Genomic DNA, 18628 nt, shown 5'->3' with positions numbered 1-18628 from the left:
TCATGACCATGGATCTGAAAAAGGGTGTGACATTCTCACTTTCACCTTTCATGAAAGAAAAAAAACCATGTAGCTTTAAACATTTGTCATTGAATCGTCCATTAATATTATCAGTTTAACCTGCTTCAAATCAATTATTTAGAAAATTCTTTTTTTTTCGGTTCATACAGATCTACAAGTAATTTTGTAGAGTCGTATCATCATAGGTTTCCCGGAGTATTTGAAATACTTTGTACGTTTTGAACAAAGAGATCAACAGCTGGTACTATTGTATGAAAGGGTTAATCTTTTGCAGATCTTATGCGACTGTCATATTTTGGAAAATCGTCCCCAATCTTCCAGGAAAGTAACTATAAAACACGTTATTTGACGTCGGTTTCACAATAGACAGCTACCCAGTTCAGTATGGTAAGCGATCCTTTTACATAGAACCAGTCTAATGGGGTTGTAACTCTTCACCTTTAAAGTAAGAAAACCTGTTCAGACGACACGAGCACTATAAGGTGCAAATAAACTTTAAAAGCGCATTGTCATTCGACTACGTGAAAATAAATGAATGAGAAATGTCACACAAAACATCACATTGCCTATATTTCAGACTGTCAAACATTGTTGATGGATACTTCACAAACTCTAACCTGTTTTGTGAACACCGGAAGTGGGTCGTGCAGGTAAACATAAACAAACCGTGTCGGCTGACTCTGAGTAATGACGCCTAACGAACAGTAGTCACGTAGTATAAATAGAATATATAGCTGTCGTGTACCTGAAAACCCAACAAAGTGTCTTTCTTGCGGATGGTTTAGGTTATCTTTTGCCGATGATGTTGATAACACTCTGTGTCACAGTGGAATCTTCACAACAAATTTGAGTCATAACGACCAAATAATAAATATAACAACATATGGCGTCTGGTGGTTGTGAAAACAACGTTAAAGACACAAATATCAGTGATTTGACAGAAATTTTAGATGTCACCGTTGACGATGTTGGGTGCCGTGATGGTGCTGTCGTAGAAGGCGCGTGCGATCATGATGTGCACGTGGATACGGGCGATGGACGCAGAAGAGAAGAAGATGTCACCTCTCATATTGATGGAAACGTTTCCGGCAGTGGAGATGCGGAACAACTGGAACTTTCTCCTGACAAACAGGAGACACCAAGAAAGAATGTTAGTGCCCACTATTCATTAACAGAAAAGTTGTTATGTTAATTTGTTGAATTTTAGAAATTCAGGGGGATTAATCGAATAATCAGTTAATCAATCTCGCTTGCATAATCGATGGGCTTTGGAATCAAGTAGATATTTGCTGAAAATGAATATCGTTTAGAAGTGATACACATAAAGGCAATAATGTTATGGACGTCAGCTTGATCACAAGTGGATGCTGTTCAAACCATCAGCTGAACAATCTGGCAAGTTGTAAACACCAGAATGATATCTCAGTCCTATCCTTGGCTATTACATTTATCATCATTTTAAAGGTTCAGAAATCATGTTTATAATTCTATATTGTCACCGACATTGTTAAAGTTGTTAAATATTTAGCTCATGGGTTGTTAAGATAAAGTTGTCTTTTATAAATTTGTGACATAATACTTGTTATAAATGAAGCACACAACTTTATGGATGACAACTTCTTCTGAATTGCATAGGGCGATGTTCCAATTTAGATTCTTACACTGTCATCAGAATTGTTCTTAAGCAGCATCCGAAAACCCCCAATACAAAGATATACAATGTATTCCAGCAGAGACCATGTAATAGATCTACTATATTGTCTCTGATTCCAGGAAGCAGTCTGGAATGTTTTGATTGTAGTGTTAATTAATCTGTGTCTGTTTTGTTTGCACAATGTTATGATTGTGTCCAGTTATTGACAACATGAGTTTTGTGAATACACCTGATAATTGATTGATTACAGAGCTCCTGTTATCAGTTTGCATATTGTGAGCAATAACTCTTGCTGTTCAGGGAACATGCATTTACTCTCTCCTTTCTGGAGGAACATTCAGTACAATATTTTTAGAAAATGTTTTCATGCATGCATATGTGAAGCATACAGTAAAGAATGTTTATAACTAACACACATATAAAGATAATAGCAAATTTGAAGTGATCTATATAACAAACAGTTCATTTATATTCATCCATGTTTTGAATAGTTTACATGGTTGTTGGATATTGTGAACTTACTTAAAACAAACTAATAGATATAGCTAACTCACTTTGTGAGGAAATACGTCCTCTGCCAAAGTTGTGTTTCCAGCAAACTATCACTCTCTCAGCTGTCAGCAATCTGGTTATCAATGTCTTCAACCACAGCAGTTGTTCAAAGCCACAAGAAAAATCAAATAAATTCTGACACTCACCATGCTCACAATTAACATTAGTGAGTTAAGTTTCGTGCCACTTTTAGCAATATTCCAGCAGTTTCACGTTAGGGGACACCAAAAATGGGCTTTACACATTGTACCGATATGAGGAATCAAACCCAGGCCTTATATGTGATGAGCAAATGCTTAAGTCTTGAAGCTACCTCACTGCTTCAATCAACATTAGTAAAACAGTGATTGACTGTTAACCTTTGAAGTAAATCTATTCTGTCTATAAATGCTTCAGATGGGAACCTCAGGACTGATAAGGTATATAGTTATATTGACAAACACACCTTGAAAGCTTAAGACATCAATGTTCAAGTGCATTGGAAACTTCTCAGTACTTAAGACAATTATAATGAAGATTTACTTAATTCATGAATGACATGCATACACATTATACAAAATACTGTTTCTGATTTATCTCGTAGCATAAGGACTCATTGCATCCAAATATCTGACAGACAAAATGCACAAAACTGTGGTTTTAAGAAACTGAAATTTGACTTTGTTCAGACCATTGTTTACCATGTTTTGTGTTTTCTTGTTTGCATTTGTATACTGTACTTCAATAGAGAAAGTTTGCATTTGTAATCATCTTAAAACAAATATATATATCCTGGATATGAATTTCAAAGCACGATCATTGTGAATATCTCATTACAATTATTTATAAGATAGTTCCTTCAATATGTTAGGCGTTTTATTTCAGCAAATCACAACAAATGTCACAGTGCAATTTTAAAAAAATCTGTCACACCACATCTCATGTTTTGTTGATGGTAAGCTATGTTGAGCTGTGTTAAGGTAAGCTGAAGTGGGGTGTTAAATTCATAATGTTTTGTTGTGTGTCGTGCTATAAAATAGTGTGCGTTGTTCATAGACTCTTCGTCGGAAGATAGCTGCAGCAGTGGCTATACTGAGACGAGCGTCCGAGAGTGAGAAGAACTCAGACTTACCAGAGTCCTTCCGCCTCTACAAGGAGGGAATTCAGATTCTTCTTGAGGCATCTAAGGAAATAGGTGAGTGAGTGAGTTTGGTTTTACACCCCCTTTTAGCAGTATTCCAGGAATATCACTGTGAGGACACCAGAAATGATCTTCACACATTGCACATATGTCGGGAATTGAACCTGGCCCTGTCACATGATAAACGAACACTTTTACCACTTCCCTTAGCTCCTCTTGAGGTATGACATCAGCACCCCCATTTTTATTATCAATTGGTTTACAGAACAGTTTGGAGTAAAAGGTTTATCATGGCTTAACTTAGCATTTAGAACTTGCACTGGTGCAGTCTAAAACTACGATGTGCACACTGGTGTTTAAATCGACTTGCACATTTCAATTTTGGAAAAACACAGACCTGCTGGAAAACAAAATGTGAAACTGGCTTAGAGCATTGACTGATGACTACACAGACAGTGACTGAATGATTGATACTGTCCATGTCATGAAATTTTATGAAGTATGAGGAAGTGATCTCATCAGACAATACTTTTGTTAGAATGATGTTCTAAATCATCATTATAAAACTGAAACATAATACATAATAACATATTGAGGAGCAGGAGCTGTTACTTTCTGGTGCTACAAGGTTATTGCCTAATGCTGCACAGAGTGGAAGTTATCATTTCCTTAAATCTCATAGTGTGGTTGAAAATGAAAATGTAAACAATTTTCAGCTTCCTGTTTTTATTGACTGACATACACCTGCTTGATTAAATTCAAGATATAGGAAAGTATACAACTTGTAATATTTGTTGATAGCATCCACTGTTTTATTGTATTAGTGACTTGTTGGTGCAGATTTGCACACTGTCCTTGTTGTATTCTTTTAATGCTCATGGGGTAAAAACATGCAGTGTGACAAGGGAATCGAACCACCTGCCTTCCAGTCTCTAGGAAGTGCTGTATCCACTCCACCAAGTAAATCAAGAGATTTTCAGATAATTCAGATAAGATTTGCATGACTTCAGTTTATTAAAAACAGTCATCAGATGTTGTATACAATGATACTGATAGATGTATTTTTTGTTTTTTCTGTGATCCAAATGCCATTTGTTATTGTGTGTATTTTTCAGACACTGGCAGAACAGGAAATTTAAAAGTTTTATTGAACACTAAGATAGCAGCATTATTGACCCACGCAGAAAACTTAAGGGACAAAATCAAAGGAGAAAGGTGAGAGAAACATGCTGCTATCACTTCACTGAAGGTCTTCTTTGACTGACACATACTCTTAACAGCACAACCACCACCACCATCTTCTACTTCTGCTGCTACTACTACTACTACCCCACTGCCACAATATATTATAGTCTGGTTCATAATTATTGAGAATTTTTCTTCTTACTTTGAGCTATCCTAACACCTCAACTGATTCACTGATACTTAAAACTAAGTAATGGTATAAGGGAGGTAACTCATCTTGCCCTACTGAGTATAGTACAATTAGAGTTACCTCCCCTGAATTTGCAGCAGACGTCATTTTCCTCAGCACTGTCAACAATGTCTGCTGAAGATAAAAGAAGGTTGATTTTTGAGTTGTGTAATCAAGGAATTGATGATGTAAATACATTGGCAGAGAGAACAGGAACTCCTCTTTCTACTGTGTATAGGATTAGGAAGAATTTTAAAGAGGGAAAGGATTTGGGGCACCAGAAAGGAGCAGGGAGACCCAGAAAATTGGACTTCTCAGATCGCGTCCGGCTGGGAATTTTAGCGTCTAAAAAGCAAAGGGCAAGCATCTCCAACATCAGGTATGAAATGATAGAAAGGGGATTAACAGTTGTATCAAAATCTACAGTTAGAAGAAATTTGATTGATCTTGGATGGGAGAAAAAGACTGGAATTCCTTCTCCTCTCATGAAACAAGAACATAAAGACAGGCGTGTTAAGTGGTGTTTGGCACATGAAAACTTTGACTGGGAAAATGTGATTTTTACTGATGAAAGCTCAATATGGGTATATCCCAATAATGTGAAAATATGGACAAAGTCTGCGACAGCACCGTTGTATCGACGACCTAAATACAGCCCAAAGTTTCATGTATGGGGAGGGATATCCTTATTAGGAACGACCCCGCTGTGTGTGTTTGAGGGAAATCTGACAAGTCAACGCTACACTAACATATTAGATAATTTTCTCCTTCCAAGTGCACATGTGTTTTATGGAAATGACTGGATTTTGCAGCAAGATAATGATCCTAAACACACCGCAAAACATGCCAAGCAGTGGTTTCAGGAGAAAAATGTGACTGCATTACCATTTCCTGCATATAGTCCTGACTTAAATCCCATTGAGAACATTTGGGGGATGATGAAGGAATGTGTGAATCAAAAGGGGTTGACAAAAATTGAAGACATGAAGAGAGAAGTGGTCCGATACTGGGACAGCATAACTCACGAGACACTAACCTCTCTGATAGGAAGTATGCCTACCCGTCTTAGACTGTGCCGTGAAGCTCAAGGAGACTTGATAAAATATTAAATTGTTACCTACACAACATGAAAAGGTCAGTTCACTTTCACAATACATTCAATTTTATCTGATTTGTTCTCGTTTAATAATATGAAATGCTTTAGCTATTCTCAATAATTTTGAACCATACTGTAGCTGTTGCTACCACATCTGCAACGTTTGTCCCTCCTCCATCTACGACCACTACACCATGGCCACCCTACGACACCCTCTGTTGTACACCTACAACAACTACTACCTCTACTTCAACCACCACTACGGGGGTCAGAGTTCCCTTTGAAGTGGAAAACCTGCATATATGATGCAGTTTAAAGTGAAACTACGCACAAAAAACAAACACTGTATCACTTCTTCTGCAATAAAGTCACTAATCAAAACCACACAATTCAATGCTATGTGTAATAAATGTAACAAAATTGATTTCTGATTTCAAACTGATTCAAAAGTACACATGATAGTTCGTTAGAATACAGACTTACAGACATATACCTGAAAGAAAAGAAATTATTACTTGAAAATCTATTATCTTTGTAAATTGTTTGACTCCCAAATTTGGATTTTGAGTCCGAAAAAAGGGGCGTGGACTCATCCCCATAGTTGACATGTTTACCTCGTTATTTTGCTGACGTTGGTCATGTGATCAAGACATAGGACTTCGGATCAGGTCTGTGGTTCAAACACCAGCATGGGAATTTTATATCTGTTGCTGCTGCTGCTAGTATTACTACTACGTATAGTTTACTCAACCTCAAATGAAACTTACTCATAAATTCCATGGGGTGTAGAGTTTACATTTTTCGTCATTTTTTCTACATACATAAAGACATATATATATATATCCTGGAAGTAATGTTTATTATTATTTGACATTGTAGTGTTCTGATGATAAAAAATGATAAAATGTCGATTGAAAGGGAGATTAATCATGCTTATCGATTGTAAAAAACATATTTTCGATTAAGTAGAATTTTGTTGTTTTAGTATAACATACTTGAATGAAGTAAACTAACCATCAAATTTGAGGAATATTCACTAACAAACATGCACTCAACAGTGTAAAGCAAAGTTTCGTTTTACATTTACTGTAACCTGTCTATGAATAAATTCTACATCTATTGTGAACGGAATGAGATGTACTGCTAAATATTTGTTTTGTGAATAAACAGAATAATATGTATGTAGAAAGTAAAAGTAGTTCACTTTAAAATTTTTATATGAAAATATTGTACTTATCTGCCTGTTGTTGAGAGGTAAACAAAACATCTACCAATACATTGTACATTGTATGTAATGGTACATCAAGTAACACCATGAGTTGAAGTTAAGATATTTGTCAATATTTCATATTTCAATAACACACTGGCCTGTTAGATAATAATACAAATTAAACAGCAAATGTTATTATGTAATGTACCTGTACAGTGAATCTGAATAAATCTCACCGTCAGTTTCATCGTGTTTTCAAATGTTGGTGTGAAGTGATGAATGATTGTCACCGTCAGTGTCCATCAATGTTATTGCAAACTACTGTATACTGACCATGATTTTTCAAATTTTCTCTCCCAAACTAAAAGGCTGTCAGCAAGGTGAATGTGTCAGACAGTCTCAGTGTCAAATCGTGGTTTGTGTATGCAGGCAAAATCTTTGGGTGACAATATGAAGAGTAATAATCATTCAGATCATAATCAGACTCGGGACACTCATGAATGATGGTATATATATTTAATAAGATAGAATAAAATAATCAAGTAATGAAAAGATAACAGGAAGCATTGTAAAAGTTTAACCAGTTTTATTGTTTAATTATGATTCCAGTGTCTTTCTGGCATGTGTGCATTTCATTGCATGACAATGTTAGTTATGAGAAACATTGATTAGACTGAACCTGGGAAAAGCCTTTAAAATTGGTGATTACATTAAAAATGTATTTATTTCAACTATAATCGATAATCGTTCACCACAAGTCCTCTGATAGTGGATTTGGTTTCCGATACCCAACACCAGTTTAACATATTTTCTTTTCTCTTGGTGTTTATCATGTTTTATAGGCAATCCGGTGATCACCCTCACTCGTCAGGAGTCACAGACGAAGTCACACAAAGGAGGGAATACTTGGCAGGTAGGTACAATGACACCTGCTTTGACATACACGGATACCTGCTGGTGGGTACACTGACAGCAGCTAGGAGGTACACTGATACTGACTAGAAGGTACACTGACACCTGCTAGAAGGTATACTGACACCTGCTAGAAGGTACACTGACATGTGTTAGCAGGTACACTGACACTTGCTAGGAGGGACTGACACATGCTATAAGGCACACTTACATCTGCTTGTGGGTACACTGACACATGCAAGGAGGTACACTGACACATGCTAGAAGGTACAGTGACACCTGCTAGAAAGTACACTGACACATGCTAGAAGATACCTTGACATTTGTTACAAGATACACTGACACCTGCTAGAAGGTATACTGACACCTGCTAGACGGTACACTGACACCTGCTTGTGAGTACACTGACACCTGCTAGAAGGTATACTGACACCTGCTAGACGGTACACTGACACCTGCTTGTGAGTACACTGACACCTGCTAGAAGGTATACTGACACCTGCTAGACAGTACACTGACACCTGCTTGTGAGTACACTGACACATGCTAGAAGGTACACTGACATTTGTTATAAGATACACTGACACCTGCTAGAAGGTATACTGACACCTGCTAGATGGTACACTGACACCTGCTTGTGAGTACACTGACACATGCTAGAAGGTACACTGACACATGTTAGCAGGTACACTGACACCTGCAAGGAGGGACTCTGAATCATGCTAGAAGGCACACTTATACATGCTTGTGGGTACACTGACACCTGCTTGTGGGTACACTGACATATGCTAGAAGGTACACCAACACATGCTAGAAGGTATACTGACACCTGCTTGGAGGTACACTGACACTTGCTATAAGATACACTGACAACTGCTAGAAGGTACACCGACACCTGCTTGTGGTTACACTGACACATGCTAGAAGGAACACTGACGTGTTAGCAGATACTGACACCTGCTAGGAGGGACTTTGACACATGCTAGAAGGTACACAGACACCTGCTTGTGGGTACACTGACACATGCTAGAAGGTACACTGATACCTTCTAGACGGTACACTGACACCTGCTGGTTGGTACAATGACACTGACTAGAAAGCACACCAAAGCATGCTAGAATGTACACTGATGTCCAGTAGAAGGTACACTGACACATGTTAGCGGGTATACACTGACACCTAGTAGAAGGTACACTGGCACCTGCTAGAAGGTACACAGACACCTGTTAGGAGGCACACTGATACTACCTTGAAGGCAGACATGTTAGAGGGTACACTGACACCTTCTAGAAGAGACACTGACATGCTAGAAGAGACACTGACATTCTAGAAGGTACACTGACATGCTAGAAGAGACACTGACATTCTAGAAGGTACACTGACATGCTAGAAGAGACAATGACATTCTAGAAGGGATATGGACACATTCTAGAAGGTACACTGACATGCTAGAAGGTACACTGACACCTTCTATAAGGTACACTGACGTGCTAGAAGAGACACTGACATTCTGGAAGGTACACTGACATGCTAGAAGGGACACTGATGCCTTTCAGAAGATACACTGACACCTTCCAGAAGGTATACTGACATGCTAGAAGAGACACCAACATTCTAGAAGGTACGTTGACATGCTAGAAGGTACACTGGCACCTGCTAGAAGGTACACAGACACCTGTTAGGAGGCACACTGATACTACCTTGAAGGCAGACATGTTAGAGGGTACACTGACACCTTCTAGAAGAGACACTGACATGCTAGAAGAGACACTGACATGCTAGAAGGTACACTGACATGCTAGAAGGTACCCTGACATGCTAAGAGGTACACTGACATGCAAGAAGGGACACAGACACCTTTCAGAAGGTACCTGAACACAGTTCTCTGCTCAGACATGGAAATGTTTCTCGAGTCATATTTTGCAGGGTTCATCCTAGATCCAAATGACAATGTGGACAGGTCCAGCATTGTTGGACAAGAGGATGCTTTTAACTGGCTCATGGAAAAACTTGTTCTACCTTACAAATTTCCTAGATTATTTGGTAAGTGTCAATTGAGTGAGAGAGTTTAGATTTATTCCAGGAATATCATTTGAAGAGACACCAGAAATGGGCTTTACCAATGTGGGAAATCAAACCCGGGTTATCTGCATCATGGGCAAACAAGATCTCCTAATCTATATTTCATCTGCATGCTGATGTTTCACACCACTGTGTTGGATTTACTGCTTGGAATTGGAAACCAAATCTACTATCAGTGATTGGAAGACTTGTGATTATAAATATGTACATTCATTTTGAATGTGATCAACAATTTTAAGAGTTTTCCTCCTATTGTTTTTGTAATTAATATTTTTAATAACTAACTGTCATATGCATGCATTAAAGAAGAATACTGGAATTATAATTAAGCAATAAAAGTGGTGAAAATGTTACAATGCGCATTTTATGCGGTTGAGTACTTGTTTGTTAGTGGTTACTTGTCAAAATCAGCGGTTAGTTTCCTTCATTTAAGTGTATTATTCTAAAACAAAATTCTGATTAATCAAAGATATGTTTTTTACAATCGATAACTATTTTTAATCCTACTTTTGCTGTGTGTGAACAAACAAGTGAAAACAATTTTATCATGTATACCATGTGAAATTGCTACTTTGACATTGACCCTGATATTGTCAATGGGGTGACTATGTTACTTAAAGCCAGACTTATTTAATATTGTGACATTTCAGAGCGTTATCGAATGCCAGAGAATCTGCTGATTTTTGGGGTAAGTGACCAAATATTGAACTGTTTTTGTTTATTTTATTTGTGATTTGTTTCAAATCATTAATTAATCCCCCCAAACCTCCAAATCATGGATGTAGAAGTTAAAGTAGAAATTTTTAAGATCACAGAAGAGGTTGGATGGGGCAAATATGTGTTCGAAGAATCCATGGATCACAGAAGTGTTTAGATGGTGGAACATGTGTTGAAGAATCTAAAAGTGCTTCTTGTTTCAGCATCCAGGCACAGGGAAAACAATGACACTGAGAGCTTGTGCCTCCATGATACCGGACGTTACTTTCTTCAGGTTGTCTGTATACGATTTCATGACCAAGCATTCCCCTGACGAAGAACGGTATGTGAGTTTGTCTCAGATGATGATGATGATGATGATGATGATGATGATGATGAATGGAAATGAATTGAATTGATGGTGGTGGTGGTAGCAATGATGATGATGATGATGATGATGATGATATAGTTGTAAGTGGCATCTAAATCAGTTCGGTGATCACACTCGGTGGCCAGATTGAAAAACATTGCGAAGATCAACCGAGGAATCTGTGCATACAGTGAACAATTTGTCAGTTATGTTCAAACACTGTTTAAGGTTAAGGAACAGGTGCAATACAATGTGTGTAAAATGTCCAGTACTGGGCTCTAGTAATATCTAGAATCTGCCACTGTTGAATGTCTTGAGGCCTGTATTTTATTCTTGAATCTGGAATTGTTTATGAAGCTGACAGGAATTTAAACTTTTCTGATATCCAATCTACACCTGGCAATGAATTTGAGGTAGTGAAAATACTTGCATCTCCTTTGTCTTTCTCATACAGGAATGATGGGGTAGACTAGTGGTTCAGGCTTTGGCTCATCATACCAAAGTCCTTGTTTCAATTCCCCACATGGGTACAAATGGGTGAAGCCCATTTCTGGTGTCTCCTGCAATGATGTCACCGGAATATGGCTAAAAGCGGCATAAAACTCCCTCACTCACCCTTTCACTCACTCACTCACTCACTCACTCACTCGCTCGCTCAAAGACATTGTGCTTTGCTTCATGATGCAATTTGTCCTCAAGTAGTGTAAGTGCATGGTGGAGTTGTGGGCCTTTGCCATGCCAGCATACTCACTCACTCTTTCTCATGTAGGTAGACAGCTTGCTAGAAACTGTCCTAACTTGAAACTTGTTAAAGTTTGTAAACAACCAGGGGAGGTAACTCCAATAGTAGCTGTTAAATCAAACATGTGACAGCTTTTCATATATGATAAGCATACAATTTTTTGGATGACAACTTTCAATGTAGATCCTTTTACTATTATCAAGTTAAAAGTAATTTGTTGCTACTTATAATTACTACAAATAAACAACACATAATTAACACATAATTATTGATTAGATACTGTAGGTATCCAGAATGCGCTTACTGACCGTTCATAATTCAAAATTTATGGTGGGGATGGGTTTTGGGGTTTGGGGTGGCAAAGGCTGCTGCTGATTTTTATAGAGAAGCATATACAATGTGAATGTTTGTGATATTGCTGGAATATTGCTAAATGTGGCATAAAACTACACTGACTCACTCACTCACTACTCTTGCAGGAGTGTTAAGGAACTCTTCAGGATGGCAAGTGAGAGGAAGGCCAGTGTCATTATCATTGAGGATTTTGAAAGGATATGTCATTCAGAAGACCGATTCAGGCGCATTCACACAGAGCTGATGGTACAGATGGAGTCCAGGCCACGTCAGACAATCGTCTTGTTTATCACACAAACTCCCTGGCATGTTACGTCACCATTCAGGAGAAGGTAACTGTGCAATGCACTTTACTGAAACTTGACTTGGTTAACTGTCTATGCTGTTTGATGTAATCTGGAGATAAGATTCTGACTAGATCCCTGATAGTACAGGAGCTCTCCCTTATAATTGAGACCCATCAATCTGTCATGATTATCAATCTGTCATGATTATGACAGGTAATTATAGTGGATGTGGTGGTCAGGTTTGGTGGCTTCTTAGCATGTCATCATGTTCCCAGAGAACACCAGGTGGTGGCATAGCCTGGTGGTTGAGCTGTTTCCTTGTCATGCTAATCACTTGGGTTCATTTCCCCACATGAACACTACAAGTTGTTCACCGGTTGCGAGGGTCCCATGGGCTCATGTACACTCAAGGTGGAACATAAACAAACCTTGAGGGTACATGAGCCCATGGACCCTGAGGGACCAGTGAACAAAGTACATGTATTTATCTTACTGAAAACCTGAATGTTAATTTTAAACTGTTTGAAGCACTTCTGTTGAATGCGAGGCGAATCACCATTTTGCAGATGACACAAGGTAAACAGATTCAGAGTTATCTCCCTTCCACCAATTTTTAATTGGAAAGCATCAGTAATTTCCGCGCTTGATGCGTGATTCAGTGTTATTCGAGATAAAAAAAGTACTATCATGAAGCACCAGAAGAGTTCAGAATTCCCAGCGGTGTACATTGAAAATAATACATCGTCTGTAAGTAGGGTAAACTGAAAATAATAGAATTGCACTCAGCCAATCAGAAAGCAACATTCATGTGTGAGGTAAGATCAAATGTGTGAGGTCAGTTTCAGGTGTCCCCCTCCTTGATATTGTTGAAAGTGGGATGAAAACCATTATCATACCTCCAGTAAGAATGTCCATGTTTGACTGATTTATATGACCTTGAACAAATTCCCATTTATGCCTGGGGTACAGCCATCCACCACTGAAGTGTGGTATAAATCATTGCAAGGGAGAATAAATATGTTGTACACTGCCCCATGGAAAAAGCATGCAAACATATCAGTCAGTTAGATGTGAGGTGTACTGGATTTTATTTGTCCCTTGTTTACGAAACCTGACATGTGATGCATAAAAACCTTTATACCCCCCATCACAATCACTCCTATGGTGTGTAATATGAAATACAGCTCCTGTCACTTCTGGAATAATGGGCGGTTGGGTAGACTGTTGGTTTCGCTCATGCCATTGCCCTCATGGCCACAATGTGTGATGCCCATTTCTGGAATACTGCCAAAAGGAACATGAGACCCAACACACTCACTCACTCGGGAATAATGCTATGTAGAGGAATATTTGTGTTGGGTTCTATTTTCCATTTTCTGTCTAAAACTACAGATAACATGAGAGCCTGATTTCGTAGGCCTAAGCACTTAGTGTTGAAAGGTTTTGCCATTTATGGATTGACAGTGTTGGACATACATGTTAAAAGTGAAACTGCATAGTTTAGGCATAAAATATATCTAATATTAGACTTCCTGTCTTATTTTAGGCTTGCCATGAGGTGCTACTTTCACCTGCCATCAAAAGAAGAACGGATTAATATTTTGAAAGCCCACCTGGAGGAAACTAGACATAAGCTGACAGATGAAGATTTTGACAAGATAGGGAACCGAACTGCATCAGCTGGGTAGGTGGAAAAATAAGTAGTGTTTGCTAAAACTGCCACAGACCAGAGGCAAACTGTAGCGCAAAAAGGGTTGCACAGCATAGAGAATATGACAAGTCTTAGCATAGAGAATATGACAAGTCTCCTTATATGCAAGCAAAGCAAACAAAGCAAGCAAAGGTTGGCAATGGACTTCCCTCGCTTCGGTTAAAAAAATATGTTTCATGTCAAAATACAATATCGCCACTATCAAAGGTATACTTCAATTCTTCACTGGGTTGTACTATCACATTTCCAACCCCATGTTACTCTCGTGAAATATTATTATTCAACATTTATTATAACCTCACCTGTTTCATTCGCCCATTACGCCAGAATTGTTTTTGTGTAGAATAAATGTTACGAAACTTCAAATAATAGCAATTACAGATAAGATAAATACACTCCAAGAGGTTCATGATAAAATTGGGCAATGTGGTATTTCTTTTTAATTTCTCCTTATTCTTGTTCCTTCACTGCACTGCTTTGAACCGGAAGCTGGCAGGGGTAATGGAGGTGAAGAACGGTCTGATGTACCACGAGTTGCACTTAAAATGTTGAATAAAACATATTTCATGTGAGTAATTATTAAATATGGCATTGGAAATCTGAGAGCACAACCTAGTGAGGAAATGGGAGTGCGCTAATGTCAGTTCACCTGACGAAGGGATCTGAAATGACCCTGAGTGCCAAAGATTAAAATAAGAATTATCCATAAACGATCATGATCATCTGTAACTGCTTCTAAATGCCGCTAAAAGACGATATTTTGAATGTTCACATTCACCAATAAATTCAACAGTAAACATTCCAGGGCCACACATGTACAGACATGGTTTTGTATGCAAATCTGTGGGTTCTTTTTAAAATGAGCAATTAGCATTTTGTCATCTTTTATGAGTCAAAGGATCAAACGAAAGATGGTCACCAGAAGAAGAGGTTGAAAATCTATCATTGCCAAAATACAAGGGATGCTAAATTGAGTTCTCTTTGTGTAATATTCCAGTGATTACATATGCATATTTCAGGGGACACCGTTTTACTCAGGCTGACATGGTTGTATTGAGCAGGGACATCATGATGCAGATGATTCGCCGAATTCAAACTGCAAAGTATTTCAGAAAGGTATAGTCTTTGTAACTTCACTATGCTCAACTTCCTGTAATTAGGTTCAGTCACATGTGCCTTTTGTCTGTCAATCTCTATATCTGTGGGCTGAGAGAAAATTCTCCTTCAAAACCACTGAAGGTACTGCTGAGTGTTTGAGGTACACCAGTATCTTATAATGATACAACAATGAAAGTTTATTTCTATGCAGATGACACACCCGGTGACTAAGATTGATGACTGCTGGATGCCATGTCACCAAGATGATGAAGGAGCTGTACCAATGAACTGGATGGACGTGGATGCCACAAAGTTGTTAGAGCCTGCCGTTGAAATGGTAGGTTGACTTTGTGATGTTGTAGCTTTATGATGTTCTTGTGTGTGATGTTCTTTTGTTTCTCAGGGAGATTTTGTATTTCATAGAGATATTGGCATGTGGTTAAATCTGATGTTCTGTGTTGCAAAAGAATGTTCTCCTGTGAGATATCTGTTCTTTTTCAGTTGAATATTCTCCCGTGTGATGTTCTGTTCTGTATCTGAGAAATGTTCTCCTGTGTGATGTTCTGTTCTGTATATGACAAATGTTCTCCTGTGTGATGTTCTCTTCTATTTCAGTGGAATGTTCTCCTGTGAGAGTTCTCGTCTATTTCAGAGAGATGTTCTCCTGTGAGATGTTCTCTTCTATTTCAGAGGGATGTTTTCCTGTGTGGTGTTTCGTCTTTTAGTGGGATGTTCTCCAGTGAGATGTTTTGTGTTTCAGAGGGATGTTCTTTGTGGTGATCTTGTGTGGTGCAAGTGCCATCTGTGTTGTTAAACTGCATGATGTTCAAGTGTTTGATGTTCTCCTGTTTCAGAGTGACGTTCTTCTCTCCCTGGCTAGCACAACGGGAACAGTTGATCTAGAGGATGAAAGAAAGATGTTTGAGTGGAGGAGCATGTACACTGAAATCTGATAAGCATTTGGAATCAGCAGACAACACAAAACTATTGAAGCCTTGGAAGCCTGTGTTTCAGTGTTCTTTATCTCTGTTAATAATGATTCCATAAATACCATTTCAATGACTCAGGACTACAGGAAGCACTGTTACATGTGGACAAAACAGGTGATCAGCTGGTCATGATGACTGCCCACTACAAATATGATGTTCAAGTCAGGGACTACATAAATCAGTTTTTACAGATTGTTTTTCATCCTACGTGAATGATGTAGATGCTCACCCCTTTTACCACTGGTAAGCCTGTTACCAGATGGTAACACTGTGACAGATCACTGCAACATTTAACAACTGATACAATGCAGAATTGAGTTATATATGATAAACATCTGAAGATTTCTGGCCAGTACGATACATTATTCTTGAAACATTCTTAGCCCTAAGAATTGTTATCTTTAATTGTAGCCAGTGTGTTAGAGTGGGGTTAAGAATAACCAGCCATTTAACCCTGTACAAAGCAATCTTAATAACTAGCCAGTTTACCCCTGTACAAAGCAATCTTAATAACTAGCCAGTTTACCACCATACATAGCAATCTTAATAACAAGCCAGTTTACCCCTGTACAAAGCAATCTTAACAACTAGCCAGTTTACCACAATACAAAGCAATCTTAATAACTAGCCAGTTTACCCCTGTACAAAGCAATCTTAATAACTAGCCAGTTTACCACAGTACATAGCAATCTTAATAACAAGCCAGTTTACCCCTGTACAAAGCAATCTTAACAACTAGCCAGTTTACCACAGTACAAAGCAATCTTAATAACTAGCCAGTTTACCACAGTACAGAGCAATCTTAATAACTAGCCACTTTACCACTGCACAAAGCAATCTTAATAACTAGCTGGTTTACCACTGTACAAAGAGTCTCCCATACCTTAGCATAGACTTGTCCACTGTTGTAATGCTATGGTTGTTTTGTACAAGGGCTCGCTGGTGCCTTCTGCTAGGGGATGACTCAGTGCATTGATTAGTAACTTGATAAGTAGGTAACTTGAAGGATTATATCTACTCAATAAGGTACAAAGTTGTTCCTGACATCAATCAGTAATTAGTCTAGTTCATTTCTAATGTATGGATCATAATAAGATGCACTATCAAATACTTTAATATTGAAAATTGGTGGATGGGATCCTTATTTTTGTTGTTGAGTAACATACTACACTGTCACTTTTTCAGTCAGGTGAGGGATAATCTGATTGGTCAGATTGGCCCTAAATTTCAACCACTTGACTACCTCACTGACTCAAAACAGTGTTGAAAAATCACCAGATCTAGTTTGAGTTTATCTAGTTAAGGTGAACATGCCATCCAAACTTGTCAAACTGTGAGTCAGTGAAGGGCTATGATAGAAACATGTGCATCAGGTGTTATATGGGTGTACATTTTGTAATGCTCTTTATGATTTGAAAAGCATTCACTATTCTTTTTTAGAACAGAACTGTCAGTATCTTCACGGACACCAGTGCTGAACCGAAATAAGTAACTTTCTCAGTAAAGTACTAGTTCTTGTTCTTTTGCTGGGTTGAGTCAATCCAGGATTCGAACCCTCACTCTCAGTCATTCATCTAATCGCCAACACGCAAAGCCGTGGCTGAATTAGTTAGATAGCTGACTTTGTGTGGTGGCAATTAGGTTGACGCATGAGAGAATCAACAGCTACAAACCCTGTTTCTGGCACTTCAAAGGCAGGCAACTCTGGACAGCGAATTAGAGTGAGTGTGAGTGAGTGTCCCTTGGAATTATACCTGTTTCATACCTAATTAACTCTGACGTCATCGATAAGTTTTCGTTATACATGCATATAATTTTCATTGATATTTTTTCCAGTGATTGAGTATTCGTTGGCACTGACGTTCTGTATTTGTCAGGGTGGGCATACGACCACTTGACCTTAACTTTGCAGCCGGTGACAACAGGTTTATAGGTAAAATGAACAACTCAAGTGTATGTGTCGAGTCGGCGTGGTAAGCAGACCAATAAATAATCGAGTTATCACTCTTGTCTTTGAGTTATCATAGGTCAGTTATTCTGTTCAAGTGATGTAGGTTATCCCTGGTACATCTCAGTATCCCATGCGAACAATGCATCAAGCAGTCGACCCATGAAGAGTACCTTTCCTGTGTTGTACAGAGAATCTCACCCAAATGCACTCTTATATCAGTTATATCAACACTCGGTTATAAAGTTAAAAACATCCGAGGCAAGCCAAAACATTGATTGCACAAGTCTCGTTTCCTAGTGACTGGGTTCCGTCCTGTCGCGCAACGTAGTGCAATAACCAAACAATCTGACGAAAAATTGATTTGGTTTG

General features: G+C 38.4%; 1 protein-coding gene across 1 annotated transcript; it reads left to right on the top strand.

The window, feature by feature from the left end:
• Positions 1-444: 444 nt before the first annotated feature.
• On the top strand, positions 445-18312 carry LOC137257610 (vacuolar protein sorting-associated protein 4A-like). Its single transcript, XM_067794931.1, has 12 exons — positions 445-1171; positions 3263-3401; positions 4463-4562; positions 7910-7980; positions 9906-10022; positions 10712-10749; positions 10982-11100; positions 12349-12555; positions 14057-14194; positions 15241-15337; positions 15531-15656; positions 16174-18312. The coding sequence occupies exons 1-12, from the start codon at positions 905-907 to the stop codon at positions 16270-16272; spliced, it is 1518 nt and encodes a 505-aa protein (XP_067651032.1). The 5' UTR covers positions 445-904; the 3' UTR covers positions 16273-18312.
• Positions 18313-18628: the final 316 nt, after the last annotated feature.

The sequence above is a fragment of the Haliotis asinina genome, chromosome 12 (genome assembly GCF_037392515.1).
Source record: "Haliotis asinina isolate JCU_RB_2024 chromosome 12, JCU_Hal_asi_v2, whole genome shotgun sequence".
In the NCBI taxonomy this organism is placed as follows: domain Eukaryota; kingdom Metazoa; phylum Mollusca; class Gastropoda; order Lepetellida; family Haliotidae; genus Haliotis; species Haliotis asinina.
The sequence above is the reverse complement of the archived record's forward strand: the minus strand, read 5'-3'. Positions and strand labels throughout refer to the sequence as shown.